Source organism: Lactuca sativa, chromosome 8 (genome assembly GCF_002870075.4).
Source record: "Lactuca sativa cultivar Salinas chromosome 8, Lsat_Salinas_v11, whole genome shotgun sequence".
Classification (NCBI taxonomy): domain Eukaryota; kingdom Viridiplantae; phylum Streptophyta; class Magnoliopsida; order Asterales; family Asteraceae; genus Lactuca; species Lactuca sativa.
This window is the reverse complement of record NC_056630.2, coordinates 100,015,977-100,037,165: the sequence shown is the minus strand read 5'-3', so window position 1 is coordinate 100,037,165 and position 21,189 is coordinate 100,015,977. Positions and strand designations below refer to the sequence as shown.

Below are 21,189 nucleotides of genomic sequence, written 5' to 3'. Positions count from 1 at the left end.
TTTCCTGTATGTGCCTTCCATACCGGCGGTGGTCCACAACTGTGGTCATTGTATAGAAGACATCCACAACTGTCGCTGACATCTATCGACACCTCATCACCATCGACGACTCCCTCCACCACCATTATTCGTTACCATCGTCTCCTCCTCGTGTAGACGTCGTCCATACCAAATGCACTCCGATTATTTGAACCACTGGATATTCCCCTGAAAACGGTAATAATTTTCCCCTCCTATTTCTGATTTTTTTTTCTTGTTATAATATGAAATTGAAGGTTATTCTTGCTAAAAAAACTCTCTATTTTATTGAAACTTGTTGTTTAATCTTGCTAAAAATACTTGTTATTTTCAAGGGTTCATAAAATCTGATTTGAACATGGTGAAACCAGTTTTTTTGTGAGTTTGTCTTCTGAAAATCAGATTTGTTAATAGAATTTTTCTTGAAATGTGTTTTCAGAAATTACATCATATATAATTCACGCAGGTTAGGATTAAAATGGGGTTTTCTTTGGGGGTTTTTGTGTTATTGTTGTAGGAGGTGGAACAGAATGGAGAAATTAGTGGCAATGTGTTGAAGATTATGTTAATATGTTGCTCATTTTAAGTCTTCGTAGCACTGTTGAAGTGGCTATCAATAGCATTGGTTTTTGATGATTGAAAAGAGAGGTTTGAAGAAGAGAAATGAGTTTAAATTTTTGATTGTTGGAAATAGACTAAGAAATTCTCTCGTTTCTGTTTGAGTGCACATTGCCAAGAATGCTCGAAATACCAATATTCTTTTTGTTAATCAGAAGAATCTGATTAGAAGAAGTGTTATGGATATATGGATTGCTATAATGGGTTTATGGAAGATTATGGGTAATGATGGGTTATCTAAAGTCGAAGATGCTCGAAACAACAATGTTCTTTTGTTAATTGATAAGAAAAAAATATTGGAAGAGAAGAAAAGGGAAAATTATATGTGCAATAGTACCTACCAGTTTTAAATTTATAACCTAACCTAACGTAATTACTGATGCACTAATAGGCAGCGTACTTAGTTTATGATATAGTAAAGTAAGATGAGTATCAGACATAGGGAACATAATTTAGCTAATAAAATAACTACTAAAATTAATCTAAGAACAATAACTAAAATGGGGGTTTTATCTGATTTTACAAGTTCGGATTAACTTAAACTATTCAGTTAACTAAAAACCAAGCAAACAACTTAACTAAGATGATTGTTATCAACATTATGAAGACACTTTCGTTTAGCTTTGAATCTCCCTTTTTACTTATGGTTAGTTTTAAAACATGGATTTACTTAGTTTGTTACCAATATAAATATTATTAAGAATCTTGAACCGATTTCCTAATGTTTTCACCACCTCATGAACTACTATGTAATGATCATATACAAGTAATCACATAATTGATTATTTAAGATAATTGGGCTATGTATGATATATGTAAGATAATTATCTATGATCAATACAAATTACCACAATTATGATCAATTTATGTTCTCTAACGCAGTTCAAGTTGTTACCTTTATTACCTAATCTAGAACTTGGCCAATCGTAGCTCTAGTAATTCAAGGATCTTAAACTAACAGGTAAATATGTTCATGTAATTAAAATGGTCATTCAACTAAACTTAACTTGAATCTAAGCAACAAAGATTAAAACTTTAGCATGTTAGGTATTGATAATCAAACAGAAGCTTAAACCAACACATAATATTCAGTTTCAACTATACTAAACGAATGTAAACACATAAAAACAGGAGAATTCAAGCTAGACATGGTTAATCTAATGCATACCGAGTGTAATCTGTGAATGCTTTCAAAAATCTTCAAAACTCTTAAACTTCAATCTTCTTCTCTTCCTAAAGGTTAATTTTCGCTGCTTTCCGTCCCAAACTTCGAAAAAGATCTCCATAATATGTCTTCAATCCCCCTCTTGTCGATCTAGTAATTCATATATATAGTTTTGCATAAAAGTGTTGCTCGCGTCGTGACCAATAGGATGTCACGACGTGAGATCAGTAGATATCTGTAATCAACAAGGAAACTTGCTTCTCCGCATATAAATCTTTTGGAACACTTTCTCACAACGTGAATGATAATGGCTCACGTCGTGAGCTTTTATTTCACGCATATAATCGAGATCTTTCCATGAGCTACACCGTGGTATTCTCAAATCCACATCGTGGGAAGTGTATTTTCTTGATTTTTCTTTCTTTTAAACTCCATTAAGCTCCCAGCTTCAGCCCCAATCCTCCCACCTTCCAGCTTTTGTCGTTTTTAGTCATTTTTCTTCGAGAGTGTCCTTTTTGGCTGCAAAATATAATTTAACTAAAATAAGTACCAAATATATTTGCATTTAACCAAAATATACCTTAAAATGTATTAAAATAATGCCTAAATATATGTATAAATATGGCAATATCAAAATACCCCACACTTGTCTTTTGCTTACCCTCAAGGAAAACTTTATATTTAATATATCGCATAGAACCATGCCCACCAATATCATACAAAACAATTTGAATTGAACCCACTAATTACGTGTCGCCTCAATGCATATATTTGTGTCTAATTCTTAATTACCTCCCCGTCCTAAATACTTACGATCCTCATAAACGCTTTTCTTTTATATTGAAAAACATTCATTTTATGCATCGGTTTGAATCCATCCCCATAAATCTTTCTTAAACTCAAAATATTTTTGGTTAAGCTTCCAAACATACATATGGTAAAATAACCTAAAAAGAAAAAATTACAATAATAATAGCTTTGACTTTTGGCAATTTTAGTCTTATTCTTCAATTTCTTCAACTTGAGTATTCAATAATTTGGAACTTTTAAACTTTATTTCGTAATATTTCTTGATGTTCATAACTTTGCAGATTCTTAATCACTCAAACTTTTGTAACTTTTTTTTCTTTTCTAATTTTTCTCTTTTTTTTTTCCTTTTTTCACAACTCACTTTTTTCATTCAAAACTAAAAATATAAAAGAAAAACATACGCTTAAGCAAGGAAACTTAACTTCAACCTTTTTTCGTTAAAGATATTAGTCTAAAAGAGTTGTGTTTTTGTCTCATGATTTCACTAAGATTGTGAAGCCACAAATACACTATAACATATTGTCTTAAAATAAATCTTAGGATTCTCAATGAATTATCCCACATAATACTAGCAAACTAGCCCCATTGCAATAATATTTTTTATGCTTGATTGTCCTTTTTCGACCCCCTTACCTTACACTTATTTCATACAATGCCCTTATTATATTTCTATAACAATGAATGAACTAACAGTAATAAAAGAGATAAAGAAGAACATACTCCCTTGGGGTAGTAGTGGCGAGATCAAATCTGATCGTTGGTTGGAAAGCTTGAACATCTCGAAAATTTTGTTGGAACTGGACTCTTTTTGCTAAACGTGAATGTGCCAGATAAAATACAAATCAAAAACTTGCATCTTCGAAAAGTGTGGTTCAAGAAACTTAAAAATAATGAGTTGTTCTTTAGTCATAACGTGGGGAAGCATACACCATGTTGTAAGGTTGAATGAAAAAGCAGAAATTAGTGATCTGGTGGACTCACGACGTGAGATGTAGAAATTTCATGACGTGAGTATAGACTAATTGGCTCGAAATCATGATGTAAAGCCTATTCTCTACGTAACATATATATGATCATGTTGTGAGAACTGATGGTCACATAATGTAATTCTTCTAAAATTCTCTTTGCTTGTAAACTTCAATAGATATCTTAACTGCTTAAGACTTCTTTTAAAACCTTTATTTTTCTATAACTCTTCTCAACTCTCTTCTTTCTCTCTCGATATTTCAACAATTTTGGGAAAATAAACAAACCAACAAAATCCTAAATGTGAAATAATAAAATAAACACTGTCATTCGGTTACATGTCTTAAAAAGAAACCAAAAAAACACACCAAAACAAATAAAAACTTAAAAACTCAAAAATAAATTTAAAAGGATAGACATTTAGTCATCATCTTCATCTCCTCGTTTTCCGCTTGATCCAGACCTAAAGTTACGTGATGCCCATATCTCTTCCCAAGTCGGAATGTAGGGTGCTTGTGGAGGCATAAGTGGTGGACGTTCAATGTGAAAATGTGAATAAATCTCGTTAATTGCTTGGTTTTGGTAATGCACGACACCCTAAATAATGTCTAGATAATAACTAACCTAACTTTGGAATAGGTCAGTGGGAACTCCTCCAATTGGCACGCCATGATGTTGTGGCTATCCTCTCACATTTCTCCGTCCCCTCGATCTTGGTTGTTCTTCCACATTCTTCATTTGTCGCACCTCATCATCATCTGGTATTCCATAATATCCTCCCCTGTTTACTATCACATTCATTGACTCCAAATAACTCAAAGGAAGATCATTTCCCTTAATGCATTTTAAAGTATGAGTGAATCCTGTAATAAATACTCCATAAGATTTTGCCAACCAGGATACGAAATTTCCACATGCGATTGGACTTCCCATTCTCGAAGTAACTGCTTTCTTCCCAAATATTGAGCAAGGAAATAAGGTATGTTGCAGCAAACTCTGTGCGCTATAATATTGCAAAGGAAGAATAAATTGAGGCTCGTAACCTTGCTGCCATGTTTCTTGTGATTGATTAAAAATGTAATGAGGTGGTGGATGGGAGACCAGATATGACTTTCTTGAGATACTCCTGAGTTAAACACTCCATTTGCTATTTTCCTCCAATACCCATAATCATTTACCCCAGCTGAGTAATCTCGTGCAGTCGACCGCAATAGTATACAAATGGAGGAGACATGGCATCATGCTCCTCACACAATCCTATCCTCCATGCTAACTCGGCTAGACTACAGTCTCGATAATGACCGCCAAGTCAGAACATTAGTGCACCCGTTAAATGTGGATCCACCGTTTTTTCTTCGAAAGAAACGATAGAGAAAGATTCGACACACAATTCCTTGTACAAGAGTCCTTAATTGAAAACAAGTTCCTCAAACCATTGCATGTAAAATAAACACCATTTCCTTCAAATGAATTTGTAAGGTACGTCTTTAGACTTTCCAAGATTCCAATCTCATTTAGCTTATCCCAATCAATATTTGGTGAGACTGCAAATTCTCGGTTATAAATCCACCCCAATTTGTTGGTGTAGTTGTTCAAAATTTCCCGTGGAATGTCGCTTGGAAATTGGTATAATGGGTGAAGGTTGGACACATCACCTTGAGACTGTGGAGTTACTTTCTTAAGACCCATTAAACTTGCAAAACAATCAACAAAAAAAAAACCAAAACAAAAACCACAACAGATTAAGCATACAGAAAATGAATGAGTTCTATGGCCCGGTATTCACGTCATGGGTCATGTTCGACAGTAAGATTACAATCGGTCTTTGTTCTGTTCAAATGTAATTTAACTCAATAAGTACCAAATATCTTTGCATTTAACCAAAATATAGCTTAAAACGTATTAAAATAATGTCTAAATATATGTATAAATATTGAAATATAAGAAAAGAAAGGTGATCACTAAAAATAGGTGTTGTTGGATTTGAATTAGTTCTAGTAATGAGTTTTTAAACATCAAGTTTTGGATTACTTTAAATTTGATTGTTATTTTTTGTTCCATTCTAATGCTTTGATTGTTATTTTTATTCCACTCCAATGCTTAGAATTAGATTTAGGCTTAGATTGGTTGGAACTACATAGATAGACTGAATTGTTAACTTTTTATTCTTTTTGTTGGTTGTTTTCTTTGGAAGTATTTTTATTTATTTATTTATTTATTTATTATTATTATTATTATTTTTTTTTGGGGGGGGGGGGGGGTAGCCTCTTTCATTGTATTTATTTATTTATTAATAAATTTTGCTAAAGAGAAACCAATTTATCCAAAAAAATATTGTCTTATGATCCTAATACCTTAAATACTTATTATTAAAATTATATAAAGTAATAATTTTACAAAATCAATTTAATTAAATTTCAATTTATTTTAACAATTTACAGATTATTAAAAAAAACAATTTTTTTTATAGATTAAGATAATTGATTCACCTCTTATTTTGTAGATATCTACAGTTTGGTCCGTAGAGTGCAGACCTTTTATCTTTTAAAAAATAAACAACACCTAAATTTCCATATACACGGGTGTGGTTGTGTTTCAAATTTAAATATGTTTATATATGTGTAGTTTCGGTTATGAGTCAAATGAGGAAGAATAAGATGGGGTAAAGGAGGTTGGGTATTACTTTTTCTTGTCTAATGCATTTAATATATACATATATATATATATATATATATATATATATATATATATATATATATATATATATATATATATATATATATATATTAGGTGTAAAACCTATGTATTATACGAGTTTATTTAAAATATATATATATAAAATTATAAACATTTAAGAAGTTGAATTTATAAGAAAAATAGAAAAATATTGAATTATTAAAAATTAAAATGTTTTTCTCTTTTAAATTTAAACAAATGATTTGGATAAATAAATAAACAAAACTAATGGGCTTTAATTTATAAGATTTTAAATTAAAAGGAAAATCAATTAATGAAATTGAGATGGCTTTATTATTATATTTATTGCAATTAATACATTATATAAAAATGAAACAACCACAAAATGATATGTGAAAAATTTAATTGAAAATAACCACAAAATGACATGTGGCCAAATTAATGAAAGTATGACAAATAGCAAATAGTTCTTTATTTATTAGGAAGAATATATATATATATATATATATATATATATATATATATATATATATATATATATATATATATATATATATATTCTTATAGGTTGAAGATATTTCATTCACCTTTTATTCTGTAGATATCTACAGTTTGATCCGCAGACTGCAAACCTTTTATCTTTTATAAAGCAAACAACATCTAAATTTCCATATACACGGGTGTGGGTGTGTTTCAAATTTAAATGTGTTTATGAATGTGTAGTTTGAGTTATGAGTCAAATGAGGAAGAATAAGATCGGTGTAAAGGAGGTTGGGTGTTACCTTTTCTTGTCTGGTGCATTTAATATATATATATATATATATATATATATATATATATATATATATATATATATATATATCCGTTTCTTTTTAAAATCTATTGAATATTATAAAAATATTAAAAATATTCTTACAAATAAGAAAGAAAATAGCCTTTTTATTTTTTACAGAGACCAAAAATACAAGCAAACTTGTTGAAAAGGACCATTCATCCGGATTTTTTAAAAGTCAGAACGTATTTCCGTAAAGAATACAAACTGCATGTACCATTTTTGCATTTTGGTCTAACATTAATATTAAAATAAAAGATAAATATTTAAACAAATAGAAAAAAAACACAAATTAAAAAAACTTATTAGTCATTTCAACTTGAATAGAGATTAAATTCAAACAAAACTAGCTAAAAATGATTATTTCTATAAATTTTAAATTATTTAAACTTTTGAGAAAACACAACCAATAAGGGTATTTTTAAAGTTTTTTATTTTTTATTCTAAAATTAATAAATAGGTTATGTTGCAGTTATTCAATCCATGAACATTTAAACAAAAACAACACATAGATAAGGAAAGAAGATTAACAAAAGGAAGAAAAATGTTCATTCCATTCCATGATGCAAAACAAAGAATGGAATGGACCATTCCATACTTTCACGGCTTACGATACATTTTAATGTAAACATTCACAGTTACAGAGTCAGAAAAATTCTTCAACAGGAAGAAAAATAAATTAAAATGTACAAATGCTATAACCAAAATTGTGAGATACCAAAAGATGTAATTAACATTAACCAAACCTATTTCTTACTTTCATTTATTTTGAGTGTTTTCAAAATTAGCAAGAAGGATGAAAAGAATAAAGGATGTATCTACTTATCTATTTGGAAGTCAAAATGACTACAATACACTACAATACAGGTGAAATTTGGAGTGTTTGTTTCAAAGGATTGATAATCTGTAGAAATAGAGAGTTAGCATTCTTATCAAAAAGATGATGTTTTATTTGTAGAGCATGCGTAATCAGATGATGAATAAATAAGTAAATAGCCAAACCAACTAATGATGAAGATGAGAAATAGGGGCTATAGCGGAATTACAGTAAATAACAGCTCAATATTGTTCTTATTGTTGTAGCACAATCGTGTATTTGCAACATCTTAGTACTCAATTACCTTGATCGTGAAACAATGCCATGGTGTTTTGGAGAACCATGATAATAAGTTTTGACTGAGGAAAATGCATTTTCCTGATGTAGAAGATCTAGTCGTTAGGGAACCAACCTTGTCAACATCAAAGTAAGCTATAAGACCTTGATATGGAGATGAGAAAAGTTGTAAGTCATAGTCTATGGTGCCACGAATGTATCAAAGTATCCTCTATAGAGTCGTGAAATGATACTCCCGAGAGTCATGCATATAAACGCAAATCTACTGCATGCACCACATACATGATACATGATATTAGGTAAAGTGATTTAAGGTACTCAACAGCACATATAATGGTGCGATATAGAGTAGGGTCCTCACTGAGTATAGGTGCACAAGAACGCGTACAACTTCACTCATAACTTGTGACAAAGTCTTAGTGTGCAACATAACATGACTGAAAAGCCCTTATGGCTTCTTCATTCCAAGTGAATTTATCTATATTCAATTCAGTAAATTGGCAGTTAGTTATTGGAGTATGCTCAAGAATTTCCAAATAGATATTTGTGTTAGAAAAGAAACATGTTATGTTGATCACGGTTAGTGGATATGCCAAAGAAAGAAGTCAAGATCACCAAGATATGTCGTGGAGAACTCAATGCTTAGGGTAGTTGTAATGTGTTTTAAAAACTAATTAAGTGGATAAAACAGTTAATATAGTGTCATCAATGTATAATAATAATTTTGTGGTATAATGGCTTAACCACCGATGATGGTAGGGATAAGCAAGGAATACACATGGGGTTGTATGGGTGAAAGCTTATAGGGGGTGGTGATGTAAGGGTAACATATGCGTCTAAACACAAGTGCAAAATATGAAGGTTGTTGGAGAAGATTGTGATGCGGAGTATCGATTTAGAGGTCTGGATGGAAATATGTTTCCACATGAAAGAATGAGAAGAAAGAAAAGCCGTCGAGAGAGAATAAAAAAGGTCGATCTCAAAAGAAAGAGTTGAATTTCAAAAGAAATGAGATTACTACTTTGATACCATATAAACAAAATGATTTCCCATGGTCCATCTCTTCTCATTAAGGGACAATATATTGCAACAATGCACCCGAGATATACAAGGCACAAGCATGGTCGAATGGGCCTAAGAGCCTAATACAAATGTCAAATAATACAATAAGCTTAATACAAATAGTACCAAATACACATAATAATACACTAGGAAATATTACATGAAAACAATTTGTAAATAATGCCACTAAAAATTAATAAAACCCACGGTCGAATAATATTATATATGCGATAACGATAAGTTATCTTCACACAAAAAAAAAAAAAAAAAAAAAAAAAGTCTAAAATATCTTATAATTTTATTAAATAATCTACCCTAATAATAAATGAAAATGTTATTGTCACTTGTCATTCTTTTATTTATTTGACCACATGTCATTTTGTCATAATTTTAAAATATATTTATTTTTCACTTGTCAATTACTTCATTATTCATTTCCACTATATCATTAATTTAGTTTTCATAAATTAAACCTACCATAATGACTATTAATTTCAAATTTCAAATTCTAAATTTTAATTTCAATTTCAAATAAATTTACAGTTTAAACCTTTGTGTTTAACATTTTGTTATAATTTACTCGTTTAGTACACAAATATGATAACTAAATACATAATTTTAATTTATTTATTTTTTACATGTTTTTTTCTCATAATTTTCAGTTATTTTAAATTTCAAATTCAAATAAAATTTTCATTTAATCGTTTATATTAACATTTTGTTTTAATTAACCCGTATAATATACGGGTTTCACAACTAGTTCGAGTGAATATTCGATCATCATTGTCTACATATACTACTACAAAATTGTATTAACAAATATCTTTGGCGTACATACCAACCAATCATTAAATACGTTGAATTTAACTTGATATACATGTACATGATTGCATTCTAAAAAAGTTTCTTCTTGATTTTTTATTAATTAATTTATGCAACATTGCAGAGTAATTGGTCCATTACAAAAATAGCCAACATCATTCAATACTCAATACTCTGGATTTTTGTTCTAATTTTCGTTAAATTCTCGAAAATAATAACTTGTAACCCTACACGGGAAAAACAAAAACCAAGGGTGGCTTCAAAATCTATTTGATTACAGATATTTTTTTTTTTTTTTTGAATTATTGTCTAATAGTAAATAGAAATATCGTACATAAAAGCTTTCAAGCTAAATCAAAATCACTAATCATGGCAAAGATGGAAGGATCTTCCCTGAGCATGTACCAAATCCAACATTGTACCCGTTTCCCTGCATAACATTTTAATAATTCACATGAAACAATTCTTGACACAAATCCATGAAAATTATATTACTAATATTTATTTATTTTTAATTGATTTTAATTATACCATGCAGATGCCACTGATAATAACTTCATCTCCATCTTCCAAAAATTTACGGCTTGTTTTACCAACAGACAACTCTTTTGTTCCATTCCATGTTAACTCCAGCAAGCATCCATAAGACTCAGCTTCCTGTAAAAATTATTTTCAATGATGATGAGGAGGGGCATTTATGTCTTTGGCACCAAAGAGAGTGTAAAACATTTTATAATTACAAGTGTAGAACAGAAAACAACTTACAGGTCCACTAATTGTTCCGGTTCCGAGGAGATCTCCAGGTCTCAAATTACAACCATTTACAGTATGGTGTGCGAGTTGTTGAGTAAGTGTCCAGTACCTAAAAAAAATAAAAAATAAAAATTGATTTTTAAGTCAAAGAACTTCATTTTTAAGTCAAATGTCCATTTTCTTACAAGTGGTTGAAATTGCTCCTTGTGACAGTGAATGATTTTTCTTCTCCTGCTGGTTTAATCCGAACCTTGAAGCAGTAGACAAGTTAGATTTGTACAAAAAGAGTAGTCCAAAGAATTTGCTTGAATTTATAATTAAAGCGGTAAAATTTGAAACCACACCTCCAAAGAAATATCGTAGTTTTTGGATATCTTTTCTGCAAGATATGGCAAAGGTGGAGGGATTTGAGTAGGAGCATCACAAGCAAATGGTTCTAGAGCATCTAGAGTCACAATCCATGGTGATATTGTAGTCCCTGGAAGACACCAACCACTAGTCAAACCACAGTTCTGCTAGCACAGTCCATGACATGACATGACAGAACAGGTTGTACTGCGTTTGACATGCATTGGACTGGGACCGGTACTCGTGTCAATAAGACAAAAATTGAAATTTTTTGTCTCGTCCAAAAAGGTGGAACAAGGCGGGGCGCAGACTCACTCTTGATCTCTCGTATATGCAAAAGACGTAAACGCCCTCCACATCTTCATCACTGAAAATCACTCTCGAAAGCTCGTGTAGTACAGTTCAATGTAGTTCAGTCCAGTCTAGTCTTGTCCCGTTACACGGGACAAGACTGAACAGAGCGGGACTAACCCTAACTAGGACTGGACAAGCTTTCTAGGGCTATTTTCAATGATAAGGATGAGAAGGGCATTCACGTCTTTTTTCCTAGACGAGAGATCAAGTGCGAGTATGTGTCCAGCCTTGTTCCACCTTTTTGTGTGGGACAAAAAATTTCAATTTTGTCTTACTAACATGTGTCCTGGTCCCAGTCCAATGCATGTCAAACGCAATACAACCTGTTCCGTCATGTCATGTCATGTCCTGTCCTGTCCTATACTGCTTAACAAACGGGTCTAGATTATTGAAAATGTAGAACTCATATTTTTCCGAAAGAAAAAAAAAATCCTGAATTCTTACCAAAACTTTTCCCAAGAAAAGGACCAAGAGGTACATACTCCCACGCCTGAATATCTCTAGCTGTGAAGGCCATTTTATAATTAATATCAACAGACAACAAAATCTTGTAATAATATATGCAATAAAGTAAGGTGAGTAAAAAAGCAGACATACCACTCCAGTCATTCATCAGCACCACTCCAAAAATATGATCTGCAGCCTCATTAACATCTATAGGCTTTCCTAGTTCATTTCCAGGTCCAACTACAGCAGCCTTTAAACAATGTAAAAAAAATAAGGTGAAGGAATATTATTTCTATATTTAAATCCCAAATAGCTTGTGTACAACAAAAACTCACCATTTCCAGCTCAAAATCCAACTTTCTTGAAGGTCCAAAGTATGGTGGAGAATTGCCACTTGGGTGACCTTGACCTCTGATGGAAAAAACAAATAAGTATAAGATTATTTATACGTAACACAAAAACATCCAACACCATTTAGTTATATAAATTTATGTTACCTTGGTCTAATAATATCAGTTCCAGATATAACAATAGATGATGCTCTTCCATGATAAGCAATGGGAAGATGGAACCTGAAAACCCATAGATTTCAAGGGTAAGTATGTAAATTCATAGAAAGAATGATTCTTTAATTTGTACATATAAAAATCTTGAAATTTCATACCAGTTGGGATTGACTGGGTTTTCTGGCCCTCTAAATATCAACCCACAATTCTTAGCATGATGTTTTGATGAAAAGAAGTCTGTGTAGTCCCCTATAGCAATAGGAAGAAGCATTTCCACCTCATCCTGGAGCATTATCTGTTAAATAAGTTCTAATTCAACTAAAAAAGTTGTACAGAAGAAGATATCTCTTACCATAGGCAAAAGTGCCATCTGTTTCAAACTTGCATTGTTTTGTAAAGCAGGTTCATCAGCTACATGAGGAAATGACAAAAACTATTTAGGTAAATACTTTAAACTGAATCTTATATGCAAGTTGTTAAAAATTAGATTAATGACATCGCACATGACAATAGTTTTTGCAGTGTAGCACGAGCTTCCTTCCATGCTGGTCTTCCCAGTTCCAGAAACTTGTTAAGATTTGACTGCATTTGCAACATTTGAAGAAGATGTTAAGAATATTCTTCATAATAATAGTATAATACACTCTCAAATTTACAGTTTAACGGATCTTGAACAAGTATATTTGAATCCATTAACCAATACAATTTAACCCAAAAACATTAATCCAAGCACAGATCAGAATCAGATCATATTTATTTGTTAGGATTTATCATTTAAAAAGGAACTGCTGCTTCAATCATGTACTTTCAAAGTGTTCTACTTCGTATACTTATTCTTTGATTGTTTCGTTACTCGCCTAAAAGCCAAAGTTAACCTTAATCCAGTACGCAAATGGAAATAGAATACTCCATCCCACAATAACTTCACTACGCAAACTAAAGCTTCATTTTAATTGATTCTGTTAACAATTTCTAAGCTGAAATCTTCCAATCTGATATTAGAAACCTATTATTTCGAATCTAATAGCATGTAAACTAGGAGCAGTCCATGGAATTTGATCACACGGTTGTACTTCAGTAAAAGTAGATGGATCCAACACGTCAACATCGGGAAACTAATATGAATATGAGGCTGAAAAGTAGTACACTGGTGTAGCAACTAGAAAGGTTGGTAAGTAATAAATTCGAAATGTAAAATTAAATGAACTACAAAACAAAAACCTGATGGAAACAATCGGAATTGCACAGTAATGGACCATCAAACAATCCGGCAGATTGAATTGCTGAGAGATCGAGAACGTAATCTCCGATTGCAACTCCAGGCCTTGGAGTAGTGGTATCAACCCCACCATGTTTGAAGATACCGTAGGGAAGGTTATGTATCGAGAAGTGTGAGTCGAGTTTAACTTCAACAAAAGACTTTAACGCCATAGTTGATCGGACGGAAGAGAGCTTCGCCGGCGATAGGAGTTCCGATGAGAACAGAGCAACACAGAAGCACGAGAGTTGCTAAGAGAAGAGTGAGCTTTAATGGAAAAGAGTTCCCCACGTTACGCTCTCCTTTCTTTGGTGTGACCGCACATATTTACTCGTGTACAAAAACAAAGACGCAACCTAACGTGTACATTTATGAATGACCGAAAACAAAGAAAACGATTCCCTTTTTATCACCCTAATAAATCCATAAAATGGATACTTACAATTTTCGAATTAGTTAATACAAAAAGATATTAACAACAAAAAAGTTCAAGAGTAGATAAATAAAAGTGCTAATCACAAAATTGAACAAAATGAAGAGTTGTAATAAAATAATTAATATTTGGATTTTTTTTTTTTTGGAAAGTAATTCAATTAGTGAATCGATCTTACAAAAAGTGATATCAAGAAACACTCTTTCTTGTGAAACTAATTCAACTACTGAATCAATTGTAAGGTGATATGAAGAAACGGTCTTTCTAAATTCTAAGGATATCAATGAATCTATATTATTTGATTTGGGTTAAGGACATTTTAATGGTAGCTTGTTGATTTTTTTATTTTTTTGATATTTCAATAATTTTTAATAGTTATTTAATTATATTTACCATTGGTGGACATTTCAACCTTTTAATTTTAAATTAAAGGTTGTTTACCAGGAATGACAATGATATCCAATTATAAAATGAGAAAATGACAAAAATAGTCATTTACATTAATTATATTACAAAAATAATAAAAAAAAAAAAAAAAACCGAAGTTGCAAAAATAACCATGAATTTCGCAGATGAAATAGTCTCATCTGCGAAATGGGCTTTCCATCTGCGAATGTATAAGCAGCTAAAGCACAACTGTGTTTTAGCTGCTTGTACATTCGCAGGTAGTTTATTTATTTATTTTTATTTTTTTTCTCTATATATATTGAAATTGTAGGGTAAAATCGTAGATGGAATATCCCCATCTACGATTTACTCTGATTCCATCTGCAAAATTGCGGTTATTTTTTATTTTTTATTTTTTTAGTTTGACTGTGAAATCAATTGGTTTGTAGCTCGATTATATCTAAACGTATATCACCAACATCAACATAATGCCCATAAACATGTTTTTTTCATTTTTTTTACTTGAATTTTTTCTTTTTAGTTTTATCTACCACACGCCTATTCATAATTTTAACTCTTGTTCGGCAACATTATTTCATAGTCAAACTAAAAAAAAAAATAAAAAATAAAAAAATAACCGCAATTTCACAGATGGAATGAGAGTAAATCGCAGATAGGGCGGCTATTTCATCTGCGATTTTACCCTACAATTTCAATATATATAGAGAAAAAACATAAAAAAATAAAATAAAATAAATCACCTGCGAATGTATAAGCAGTTAATGCACAATTGTGCTTTAGCTGCTTGTACATTCGTAGATGGAAAGCCCATTTCGCAGATGGGACTATTCCATCTGCGAAATTCATAGTTATTTTTGCAACTTCAGTTTTTTTTTACTATTTTTGTAATGTAATTAATGTAAATTACTATTTTTGTCATCTTCTCTTATAAAATTGTATTTCAGATCCATGTTTCCCTATTGGGTTTGCAATTATACCTGTAGGTAACGCGTATCCCCCTCCTTATGGCATTAATAAGTGAAAATTTTATCATTGTATTTTTTATTACCTTAAAATTAATCACAATCGCATCCAAACAATGATTTGAATTTTGAATAGTTCTAATTTCTAACAACATCATCAAGTTTAATCTCGACAAAAGTTACGTACATGTAATTATCACCATAAAAATTTATAATATTAGAGTTTTGTGATTAACTAATCAAGATCATAACATAAATATTAAAATAATATAAATAATTTTCATTCAAAATAATAAATACATAACAAACTTTCTACTTATAAAATTACATATAACATTATAGTATAAATTTCAAATCATATTTAATAATAAGAAAGGTATAACCGTATAAGTAATATAAAAAAATAAATGATTTTAGTGCAACAAAAACAATCTTTTATTCCCCTCAGTTTGGTAAAAATTGTATGTTTGGTCCCTAACTTTATGTATGTAAGGGACGAAAAATACAACAAAATCAAACCATATGGACGAAAAACGCAACAAAATTAAACCACAGAGACGATCCGAGTGCAAAAAAAAAGTTAGAAACCAAACATGCAATTTTGACCAAACCACAGGGACGATTTCAGTAATTTACTCTAACTTTTATTTTTGAAGAACAGTGCATTTGTACATGTCATATGGAAAAACTTCTTCATGTGTCGCACATATGCGACCATTTACAAAGGTGACATGCAGTTCATGTGTAGCCCGTCTTTGATGCAATTGACATGCGTCTTTCATGTCATTTTCCTAAGAATCTTTTATGTTTCCATATTACAAAAGTCAAATGTTTCATTTCAATCTACCCTAATAAATGAAAATAACTTTGCCACGTGTCATTCTCTCATAAAATTAGATATATTTATTTTCCACTTGTCATTACTTTAATTTTCATTTTCAATATATCATTAATTTAGTTTCCATAAATTAAACCGACCATAATGACTATTAATTTCAAATTTTAAATTTCAAATTCAATTTCAAATAAATTTAGAGTTTAAACTTTTATGTTTAACATTTTGTTATAATTAACCCGTTTAGTACACACTAACCACATAATTTTAATTTATTTATTTTTTGCATGTTTTTTTTCTGATAATTTTCACTTATTTCAATTTCAAATTCAAATAAATTTTTTATTTAATCGTTCGTACTTAACATTTTGTTTTAATCAAACCGTATAATATACGGGTCTCACAACTAGTCATATAATATATGTTGAATGTTAAGGTGCAACTAGTTTTTTTTTTTTGAGCACTCGTCGATCATTAGCAAAGAAAGAAAATATGTCAATATATGTTCTAATAAACAGTTTGCATACTGAGCAATGTTTTCAAAACCGGACCGGACATCGAACCGGCCGTCTTACCGGGTCAATGGTTCGATTGGTTCGACTGGTTGAACCGGTCTCGAAAACCGGACGAACCAGTATATATATATATATATATATATATATATATATATATATATATATATATATATATATATATATATATATATATATATATATATATATATATATATATAACATTTTAAGGTCTATGTTCTAATTAGTTATATGTGATTTTTCTTTAAAATTTTATTCAATAACTTAGTTTTCATTTAAATCCACGATAACAAAGCATCATAAAGTGAAAAAAAAAAAAGATGAAATATGACACCACTAGTCTAAAAATTGAGAGAAAACTAATGATAACAAAAACAATATGCAATAAAAATAAGTAAAAATAAATGGCGTTTGAAAATTTTATTTGAAAAAATATAAAGATAATAAAAGAAGTAAAAAAGAATAAATTAGATAGTATCGAATATGGGAGAAGAATGTTCATATGATTGTAGTATTATGTTTAGGAATTAGGTTGCATCCCAATTCATTTTCCCAGCATTTTCCCATATCCCACATCGCCAGAAAAGAAAAGTTGAGAAGCTTTGAGAGTTGTATAAAAGGGGTGGAGTAGTAGGGAGTTTTGAAAATCAAAGCGTGGACCTCTCTAACGAAAATGTGGGGGTCCACAAGAGTTTTTTTCAGTACAAAATTTAGTAGTATATTTTTAATACACCGGTTTAATCCGGTTTGACCAGACCGGTTTTGGCCGGTTTTTGGTTGAACCGCCGGTTTTTTCCGGTTTGATTTAGTGGCGATTTTTAGGCTTTAAAAAACCGGATCCTTGGCCGGTTCCCGGTTCAACCGGTTCAACCGGCCGGTCCAGTCTGATTTTCAAAACCATGATATTGAGAATGAAAACGGCAATTTTCCAGCAATGAAGATTGTTCGATGTTACTTCTAAGGCGATGCAAAGCGGTTGTTTCCGGTAGTATTGACATGCGTGACATATTCTTAAAAAAAAAAAAAAAAAAAAGCCTAGTAGTCTGAAAACATCAATAGTGTCATCCCATATCATAATCAAAACCAATATCTCAATAATCAAAACATGTCATAAGAAAACATCAGAGTACAATCTCCCAAAGATCTCATGTGCGGAAAATTATAGTGTGATGTGTTGCGATCATGTCGGCTCCTTTCCTTTCGAAGTAGAAGTACTTGAAACCAAAACTGAAAACCGTAAGCACAAATCTTAGTGAGTTCCTCCATCATACCACATACCATACAATAAACATACTGCCTAGCCCATCCAGGTATTGGTCTACCCCTTCAGTCTCTTTCAAATGGTATTGTCTAGCATATCAGGGTGATGACCTACATTTTCAGTCTCTTTCAACCGGTAACTGTCTAGCATATATGGGTGTTGGCCTACCAATTTGGTCTCTTTCAACTGGTTACGTGGTCTATTTCACCCCCTATCACTACCACATAATATCCTAGCATATAAGCACATAAATCACATAGTGCCTAGCATATCTGGGTGTTGGTCTACCCCTTCGGTCTCTTTTGACCGGTTACGGGTTCTGCTTCACCCCCCACCACTACCACGTAATAACATAACATACAAGCACATAAATCTCAACAGATAGTGACATACCCAACAATTATCACAAAAACAATCATCTATACTATATAAAAGTACTGGTGGGCCGACATTGGTGCTTTCGACCCACTTATACCGGGAAGGTATCCTTAGAGGATGAATTGTAATATGGTTATTACAATTACCAAGACGATCACAAAACACGAAACAAAAGTACTCTCCCTTCTTCTTAGATTGGAGAAACTTTTTATCTTTCTGCCTTCATTGATTCTACTTATTCGTTCTGCCATTCATTGAAACTTTTCAATGATTCAGAATTATACTAAATCTTGTAAGTATAACCACATTTACTAGACCATTAGTAAATCATGAAGAATAATGTTATTATTATTTATTGTGGACTTGACTAGTGCACAACATTGTGTAATAGTTCCTTTAGTCCTTCACTTAACTCACATACTTATGTGAACACGAAATTAGTCTTAATTAGCTAAGTACCAAGATTTCCATACATCACACAATACAAGTTGTATGATTCCAAGTTTCTGTTCAATTGAAACTTGGGCGATGAGAATATTTCCTTACTTAGAAAATTATGACACTAACATAAATAAGATAACTAAGAATCACATTCATTTCAACATTGCTAATAATATAAATACACAAACATCAATTTTTCATACATTTCGTTGCAAGGATAAATAAATAAGACAAAATCAAAATTTATTTTATTGCGGAAAAATTTGTCCTTACAACGCAACTCAACTGAAAAACTATGCTATTACATTTCTTAGCAATTTATCCTAACTCTAAAGGCGCAGCTTAAAATCCGATCTTTGAATCCATGCGATCAAAATCCATTTCTTCACGATCATACTCAGCTCACTTCTTCCTTTAAGCTTCCTTTCTTTTCTTCGATTTTACAAAACATCAAAAATGTAATCTTATCACATAATGTATCAAGAATCAAAAATAGGAACTTATAGAGTTAGTTAATGGATTTTACCTGAAGCAGAGCCAAACGACTTGACTCTCTCATCTCTTAGATCACTCAGGTAGAGAGGGAAGCTTCGTCTCTAATGCCCCTTCTCTTGGCAATAAAAGCAAATTGACTCTTTTGGAACAACACACGAAACTACTTCAGACTTTGCCTTTCTCTTATAACTTTCGACCATGGCATGCCTTTCGTTGCCATTGCCTATGTCCATAGAGGTTTGGAAGGCAGATCCACCAAACAGCTTTGCTTCTCCAATGCGCCAAATCATTGTTGATTCAGCATCAACAAGCAATTAGGTGAGATCGATGAGGGTCACGTCGTGGTCTATCATATAGTACTCTCTTACGAACTCACTATATGAGTCAGGAAATGACTGAAGAACCCAGTCAACAGCCAGCTTCTCACAAACAACGACTCCCAACATTCATAACTTATCAATGCGTGACTTCATCTCTAAGACGTGTGCACACACTGACTTTCCTTCTTCATGTTTACTTGCCAAAAGGGCTTGAGTAAGCTTGAACTTTTCAAGCCTTTTAACTTGTGAGTTAGGGAGAACAATAGGAGGAGGTAGAGGAAGTGAAGCATAATCTCGTGTTCCTCGATCGAATCGTGGAATATCATCTTCATATGGAAAGCTTGTTCCACGAGATTTGGGAAGACCATAGTTGTCATACTTTGACATCTACAAAACGGGAGAAAATTCAAGTTAGTTGATTGATTGAGTCCTTAATAAAACATCAAAATGAGATATTAAGGCTAGGACCCAACACAATACTCTACAACTTGGGAGAGGGATGTCGTAACCCAAATTTCAGAACATTTGAAGGTAAGTGAATGACGATTCACTAATTTTCCACCATGAAAAACGAAAAAAAGATTAAGTTTTAAATGTATTGAAAACTCCTAGATCCTTTAAGATTCATTGAACTTTTCAATGGCATGTTCAATTAATCTCGATATACCCGTCGATTTGTAACTGGGATGCCGAGGATCACAAAACAGGGTGTGAATAACCATGCAAATGTACATGGTGTCCTCATTGTTACAGTCACCTATTCGATGTGTCGGTTAACCACACACGCTCCATCAAATTATGAAAAACATTGAGTCAACCTTTGCTACCTTTTCTTAGAACCCATTTAGTGTGTCGGTTAACCACACACGCTCCACTAACGTCTTAGCAAGGGTACAAAGTGTAATTTCATGGAATTACATCAATTCACTTTTGCCTAAAGTAACTAAGATTGGGAATTTTTGTAAAACATTTAATTACTTTAACATTCATTATACTTTTAATGAGGAGAGGGTTTTCCTTATCCTACCTGTTTGGCTAACGACCATTCAATTAAGGAAGCGGTGGGTGAGAGTGGACACCCATTAAACGGTCATTTTATAGGCCATAACCTTATAACCCCTTTATAGATCGACTTCGTGAATGAGGTCTACTAACAGTAAGACTAGCAGTTTAAGTTATACATATATAATATCAGACTTTTAATGTTATATATAGTATAAGGGTGTATTTTACACTTTTAAAATACTATGTGGTCTAATTTAACAAATTACACTTTTAATTTAATTAAATTTAAACCATTTCATTATGGATTTATTAACTCTCTTTTAATTATACACTTAATTAATTTAATAA

The 21,189-nt window shown here is 31.6% G+C and overlaps 1 protein-coding gene across 1 annotated transcript; it reads right to left on the bottom strand.

The window, feature by feature from the left end:
* Positions 1-10,241: 10,241 nt before the first annotated feature.
* LOC111881716 (fumarylacetoacetase) lies at positions 10,242-14,135 on the bottom strand. The gene is made up of 13 exons (XM_023878105.3): positions 13,734-14,135; positions 13,016-13,094; positions 12,865-12,923; positions 12,671-12,795; positions 12,504-12,578; positions 12,342-12,417; positions 12,157-12,256; positions 12,004-12,063; positions 11,202-11,335; positions 11,043-11,107; positions 10,870-10,966; positions 10,636-10,761; positions 10,242-10,534 (listed from the first exon to the last, which is right to left on the bottom strand). The coding sequence occupies exons 1-13, from the start codon at positions 13,941-13,943 to the stop codon at positions 10,472-10,474; spliced, it is 1,269 nt and encodes a 422-aa protein (XP_023733873.1). The 5' UTR covers positions 13,944-14,135; the 3' UTR covers positions 10,242-10,471.
* Between the last annotated feature and the right edge of the window lie 7,054 nt (positions 14,136-21,189).